At 54.0% G+C, this 7,197-nt stretch overlaps 1 protein-coding gene across 1 annotated transcript; it reads right to left on the bottom strand.

Annotated features, from left to right (window-relative positions):
* Positions 1–563: 563 nt before the first annotated feature.
* Positions 564–4,863, bottom strand: RAN (RAN, member RAS oncogene family). The gene is made up of 7 exons (XM_072722608.1): positions 4,702–4,863; positions 4,172–4,217; positions 3,995–4,079; positions 3,800–3,925; positions 2,729–2,916; positions 2,379–2,549; positions 564–2,283 (listed from the first exon to the last, which is right to left on the bottom strand). Exons 2-7 carry the CDS (start codon positions 4,205–4,207, stop codon positions 2,239–2,241), a joined length of 651 nt encoding a protein of 216 aa, XP_072578709.1. The 5' UTR covers positions 4,208–4,217; positions 4,702–4,863; the 3' UTR covers positions 564–2,238.
* Between the last annotated feature and the right edge of the window lie 2,334 nt (positions 4,864–7,197).

The following is a 7,197-nucleotide window of genomic DNA, read 5'->3' on the forward strand; positions in this document are numbered from 1 at the left end:
TCCCACAAGTACACCTAACCAAGCCAAACCAAAGCAACCTTCAGCCCTGTGTTCACTTCATTTCCTAAGATTAAAGTGATGTTCATAAAAAACAAATTCTCAAGTTGCACTTCTCAACCAAGAAAGTAGTTTTCTGAAGTTCAATGTATTTCTGCAAACCTCTGCCCTTTCCTGACCTGCTGATAAGATGAAGAACCCACTGTGTACACGGATGGGGCCAGACACCTTGCCCTCCCTGCATCTTACCAGTGCTCTGTATTAATTCTGCTTCATTGTGAGGTCACCAAACAGGACAGACACCACCCAAAGGAACGAACTCTCCACACATGACATGAAGCAAACTGTGCTGGCTCTCACTGCTTGTGCTTGGACAGGCCTGTCCTTGTCCACGCCAACAGAGCCACGGCACAGGCTCTCAATTCCCCCATCACATCAGATTGCAATAAATGGAGGGAGAAGCCTCCCCCACATGTATAACCTGCAGAGAAACATACCCTCACACGAAGGGAATCCCTGCTAAAGATCCAGCGTTCCCCAGGGAGTACTAGAGATGATTCAGAAAATCCAGACAAAAAGAAGCAATATATTTTGCAGCAAATTTTTCTTTCAGTAAGACTTGTGAATTCTCTCCCATCCCGTTTTCAACAGGTAAGTGAAGTAGCTTCCAAATTTAACAGTTACATTTCAGATTTAGTCACGTCACACTTGCATTCCACACAGGTCACAAACACATATGCCTCCTATTACGTATCTGAAAAAGGTTTCATCCCAATGATTGGGAACAATCTTTTCAAGTCCCAGACTTAAAACCTGGTTTTGAACCTAATATAGTGTAACATTTACAGTAATTTAAGTAAATCTATTGATACACTTACTCAATATTGAAATTTATTAAATTCTACCCTTTGTATTTCATTTTTCCATATATTTATGCAACCCCTTCCTACCTTCTTTTTAGGTAAGAAAGTAACCGTTTAAGGAGGAATGGACATCTAAGGAACTTTGGTAAACAACTATAGCAGTACTCAAGTGAGCATAATAGTTTAAGACTCCTAACTGCTACAGTATAGCGTCAATGGGCTCAAAACTGAAGACAGACTCAACTCATTCTTAAATGTGTAAATCATACAAAGATAAATGGTTTGATCCAATGAAACCTTTGCGATGTTTCACGTTTCGAGAAGTCATTCTAAGATCTACTTTTCTATTTAGTGTTCGTGCCTTTGAATTGGCCACAAAAATCCTTCAGGAAAAAAAAAAAAGCATCAAAGCTGTGAGATGCCCAACTTAAATCCTTACTCTTCAGCATCTTTAACACTTAGAAATACTTAAAAGCAGCGGGTAACCATGGAACATCTTTCTAGAGTACCAGCTTCACATTAGACGTTAACATTAAAACAAAATCAAATCAATGCATAACTTACACTCATTTTTAACAAATGAGACTCCTGCCAAGTCCCCACCGTCATCTGTTATTCTGAACATCCCTACATGAGAGCACGGTTACCTGTCACAAAATAATGTTAACTGTAATTCTTAAAATGCCTATCCGAAATGTCTAGTAGTTTTGTTCCAACAGGTCACAGAAGTCCAAAGCTCTTCCCCAGGTGACACCACCCAGTCCGAAGGCAGATGCAATGGGCATCGTTTTAGCTTCACCACGGATGCTCACCCCTCTAACAATCTACCAAACGGAATACTGCTGACGTCTGCCCTGTCACCTGCGTGAGAGGATCCAAATGTACAAACAGACAAGAACTTAACCTGCAAAGCTTCAAATTAAGTGAGAATAGCAAAGGCCAGTTCAACAGTAACGTGGCACAACTTTTCCTGTTAGTGGTTTTAAGATGCTTACCAAACAAGGGAGGAGTTCATTGGCTTAGATATTTGAAATACAACTTTATTCTGATTCTAAACGAAAAGGAATGGGAATGACAGTGACAAACGAGATTTCACCACTGGATATTGTGATGGGACTGTAGCAGTCTCATTATCTGAAACTCAGGAAGGAAACAACTGCGTTCCAAAACAGCTAAGTATGCAGGTCCAAAAAAATGAAGGTACTGTTTAAACTGCCACATTCACTCCGAAGCCCATTCATCTCCTTCAGCATCCCAAAGATTAAGCACATGTTCTGCTCAGCTATATAATAAAAGTGGCAAACACGCTGCACCACTGACATCACAGGACAGTTGCCTATAAAACTAGACTTCTGACGCTGGCCTCCAGCTGCACTTCTCACAGGTCATCATCCTCATCCGGGAGCGCGGTCGTCTGAGCAACCTGGACAGAGACACAACGCCAGGACACCATGGGTTAGAGCCGTCAGGACACGTGACACCCAAGAGACCCCACTGACGGACCCATCTGCCACCTACCTCTAGATCGTGCTCGTACTGTGCTGCCAGAGCTGGATCCATGACCACCTCTGGGGGGGCAAGAGCAGGCATGGCGACAAACTCCAGGTTAGGGTCTCCAATTAGTTTTCTAGCAAGCCACAGGAACGGCTTCTCAAAATTGTAGTTACTTTTGGCAGAAATGTCATAGTACTGGTTCCCAAAAAGAAATTAAAATTAGTTTTAAAAAATCTACTTCTTGAGGATCACTGGGATGTTTCAAACTAAAAATAGCTTTTCCATCCATACCACAGACACTTACAATTTCCTTTAGTGGACCTATTACTGTAGTTTCATTTTAGAGAAAAACGATCAAGTTTTAAGAAACATACCTGAAGGTTCTTCTTTCGGTGGAAGACAATAGATTTTGCCTTAACTTTTCTGTCCTTAATATCCACTTTATTGCCACACAGCACAATGGGGATGTTCTCACACACTCGTACCAGATCTCTATGCCAGTTAGGCACATTCTTGTAAGTAACCCTTGACGTCACGTCAAACATTATAATGGCACACTGGGCTGAAACAGATGTAGGAAAAGTGTTACACGTGTACGACTTCTTGCACAGATGAGGAACGCTAAGGAGCATGGGCTAGGGGACAGGCCCAATCTGGCTACCTCTGCTTCTGCACTCCCTACACCCCAGTGTCTCTCTCTTCCAAGTTTAAGGATCTCCAACCACTGTTAACACATACCAAGATTCAAAGTCTCATTTCCTACGTGAGTGCGAACTATCAGCCTAGCTTATCAAATCTCTCCTGTAACACTTCATTAACTCTGCCCCATCCCGGAATCTCGAGGAGACTACCGATACAGCAGCGTCCGAAGACAACTGGTCTCCTCTACTCTGAAGATCTCCGAACCTGTTCTTTTAAATGATCCTAAACTACACAAAAGTACGCCGTTCTGCTTCACAGCACGCAGGCCTACCTACTCACCTATGAGGAACACAATTCTAACATAACTGAGACAACAAACCGAGGTACGTGCAGTCTGGTAGTTTCCTAATCAAACACTTTTTAAGAAGAGAGAGAGAGAGAGAAAAAAAAAAAAGGCCGTGTATTGGTAACACAGCAAAGGAAGCGAAACGTGGAAGGACTCCCAATAATGCTTCATCACAAGAGATCCCAGATGACATTTTCCTCCTATCTTTGCGATTCTACGGTGCCTTTGAGGGGAACAAACAAACAAACACAAAAGCAAAAAAAACCCAAGCCAACCCCAACGACTCGGGCAGCCACAGCAGCACCTCGTGGGATGCTTATTGTCTTAGGTGCGGAGCCCGCGCCCGCTCCCGCTCCCGCGCCCGGTCCCGGCTCGGCTCGGCGCTGCGCCCATCATGACACAGCACGCGGCAGCGCCCGCCCGCCCCCGCCCGCCCCGCCCGCCCCCGCCCGCCCACCTTGGATGTAGTAGCCGTCCCGGAGCCCGCCGAACTTCTCCTGGCCGGCGGTGTCCCACACGTTGAACTTGATGGGGCCCCTGTTGGTGTGGAACACGAGGGGGTGGACCTCCACGCCCAGGGTGGCTGCAACACAAGCACGGCGTCAGGGCGGCCCGCGGCCCGCGCCCGCGCCCCCGCGGCTCCCCCACGTACCTACATACTTCTTCTCGAATTCACCCGTCAGGTGACGCTTCACGAACGTGGTCTTGCCGGTGCCGCCGTCGCCAACCAGCACCAGCTACGGGACAGGACGCGGTTGCGGGGGGAGGGGAGGCCGCGCGCCCCCCCGGCCGCCCCGCTCCCCCCGGGCCGCCCGCGCGCACCACCCACCTTGAACTGGACTTGGGGCTCTCCCTGGGCAGCCATGGCGCTGGTGCTGCGGGGGACACAGACGTGGGCCGGCTGGCGGCGGCGCCCGGGCCCACATGGCGGCCCGCCCCACGTGCCCGGCCCACAAAGGGGCTCCGGCGGCCGGGCCCCACGCGCGCACGCCCGGGCCGGGGCGGGGGCCGCGGCGCGCTCCCGGCGGCGGTGGCGGGCGGCGGCGGCGGGCGGCGCTGCTCCGGCGGCGGGTCTGGCGGCGCGCCCGTGGGGGGAGGCCCGGAGGCCCGGGCGGAGGCCGGCGCGCGGGGCGGAGGCCGGGGCCGCCCGGAGCCCCGATCGCGCGCCCCCCGGCCCCGCCGCCCGCCCGGGCCCACCGCGACTGGCGCCCCGGACGCGGTCTTCGGCCGCTACGGCAGGGGACGGCGAGAGCCCGCCGCCGCCCCGGCCCCGGCCCCCGCCCGGCCCTCCAGCCCCCGGCCCCGGCCCCCCCGGCCCCCCCGGCCCCCGCGGCCCCCGGCCCGGCCCCGCTGCCTCACCTTCCAGAAGCGTCTCCGGCCCGTCTGACTGAGGGCTGGAAAGATGGCGGAAGCGCAATTCAAATGCCCGGAGACGCAGCCGACGCCGGCGCGCGCCGCGGGGGGCGGGGCAACGGCGCCGCGCCGCTCCCACGTGGCCCGACGTGCGCGCGCACGCAGGCCGCGGGCTCGGCCGGCCACACCCGTCGGCCCGGCGCGGAGGGGAGCCTCGCGGGCTGCGGCGGGCGCGCTCGGCGCGGGCGCGCGGACGCACGGCGGCTCGCGGGGCCACGTGCGCCGGCCGGAGGGCGGGTTCCAGCGCGCGCATGCGCCGACGCCGACGCGGCGCGCCCAGCCGCGGCCGCGCCACGAAACTGGGAGGAGGGCGCCGGCCTCTTGGGCGGGAAACTCGCGGGGAGCGGCCTGCACAAAGCCGCGGGGCCTCCCGGCGTGGGGGGCTCGCCGTGGGCGCGCGGGACGGCGGGCCCCGGGGGAAGCGGGCGCGTGGGGAGGCCTCGGGCCCCGCCTGCTCCACGGCCCCCGCCCCGCGCCCTGCCCTGTTGACCCTCGCGGCTCCCGGGGCCTCCATCACCCCCTCGGCCGCTTCCCGCGCCCCCGGCCCCGGCCCTGCCCCCCAAGCCGCAGTCCTCCGAGCCTGCCCCGGGCTCCCTTCATTCAGCCCCGCCTCCCCCGTCCCCTGGACCGCACGGGCGGGCCCCTGCCTTGCGCTCCAGCCCCCCCACCCCCACCCCCACCCGGTGCCCCTAGCTCCAGCCAGAACCTAACTTGGGGGTAAAGGGTGCAAAGTCGATGCTTTCTCACCCTAAAGAGGCAGCCGCCCTTTTGTGAAAGCGTTTACGTGGCCAGCGGCCTCCGTGACTGTCCCGCACACGGGATGGCGGGAATCGTGCTTTCAAACCTGGCGGCTCTCGTCCCAGTCTCAAGCGCGGATGCGATCGCGGAGTATTTAGGATCCAGACCGCGGAGAGAGCAAAGCTGCAGAGATGCCCACCCCAGAGGGTCGGGGCAGGCGGGCAGGACGATGAGCCGCAAGCTCAGCAAGCGTTGACTGTTGACCACTGCCCGTTCTCAGCAAGGAAGCGGGCCAGATGGGGTCCTCTGACCTCGTGCCCCAAATCTAGGCCCAGTTTTTGGCATTGGTGAGGGCAGCCACAGGTTCTCCAGACCCCAGATCCCCTCGGCCCCCTCTGCAAGGGAACGTCCGCACTCAGAGCAACGGTAGTACCGCTAGAGGCCCCATCGGGGTAGTCGGGTTGCTCAGGAAGGATTCCACCCTGGGGACCCAGGTGACCGAGAAGGAGCAGCCACTTAGTCTTCAGCGCGGTCTGCGAGCAAACCCATCGGGAACACGAGTGATGCAAACTGGGCACAACACCTGGGCGAATGTGCCTGCTGGGAACCCCAATCCCACTGCTCTACAGGACCCTCAGGAAAACACCAAGCAGATCTCTGTGCTGCTTGGGTGTGACCATTGCTTTGGCCTCTCTGGAAAGCAGGAACTGATAAAAACACGAGGGCTGAGAGCTGGCGACCCTGTCACTTCCACTTCTAGAGAGATTCTCTGGAGTCAGACTCACACATATGCACAGGGAGACGGTGTCTCAAGCGTCCGCTACAACGTTGTGGCAACAAAAAATGCAGCTTCCAGAGATACCCATTGGTAGGGAAACTACGAATATTTAACTGTTGCAGTATGACATCTGAAAGGAAGCAAGTTCATCTGTATCAACAGGGTCAGATCTCAAAGGATGATGTTGAGAAAAGAAGGAAGTTCAAGAAAGATGTGATAATGGTCTTAAATAGTCCACGGTATATGCAGTTTTGTAGGGAGATCATACGGTACAATACCATTTATGTACATTTTTAGACATATTAGTTCTTGAATGTTATGTAGGTGATTTTTTAAAATTGATTACAGCAACATAGACTGAATCATGAAGCTGTTGTTTCGAGAGACAGTAGGAAGGGGTGTGATGGGGCGAGCAGAAGAGTCACAGAAGATTCCCTCTCTTCTGTTAAAAGAAGGTAATTGGGGATCCCTGGGTGGCGCAGCGGTTTGGCGCCTGCCTTTGGCCCAGGGCATGATCCTGGAGACCCGGGATCGAATCCCACGTCGGGCTCCCGGTGCATGGAGCCTGCTTCTCCCTCTGCCTGTGTCTCTGCCTCTCTCTCTCTCTCTCTGTGACTATCATAAATAAATAAATAAATAAATAAATAAATAAAAAACTTAAAAAAAAATAAAAGAAGGTAATTGAAGCAAACAGGACAACATAGTAACCACTGTGTAGCTCCAGGTGGTGAGAACACCAGTGCTCCTACCTTCTGGCATTTTTGAAAAATATTTCTTCCACCAAAAAAAAAAAAATCCAAGAGGAAATCTGTCAAATACGGATATTAGTTGTTCTCCATGCGTAGCATTCTACACGGAGCTCCTGGTGGTTTAGTTTGTTCATTAGCTGCAGATGTCATTAACTGGCCCTGTCCCAGAACTTCTGA

Source organism: Vulpes vulpes, chromosome 10 (assembly GCF_048418805.1).
Source record: "Vulpes vulpes isolate BD-2025 chromosome 10, VulVul3, whole genome shotgun sequence".
NCBI lineage: Eukaryota > Metazoa > Chordata > Mammalia > Carnivora > Canidae > Vulpes > Vulpes vulpes.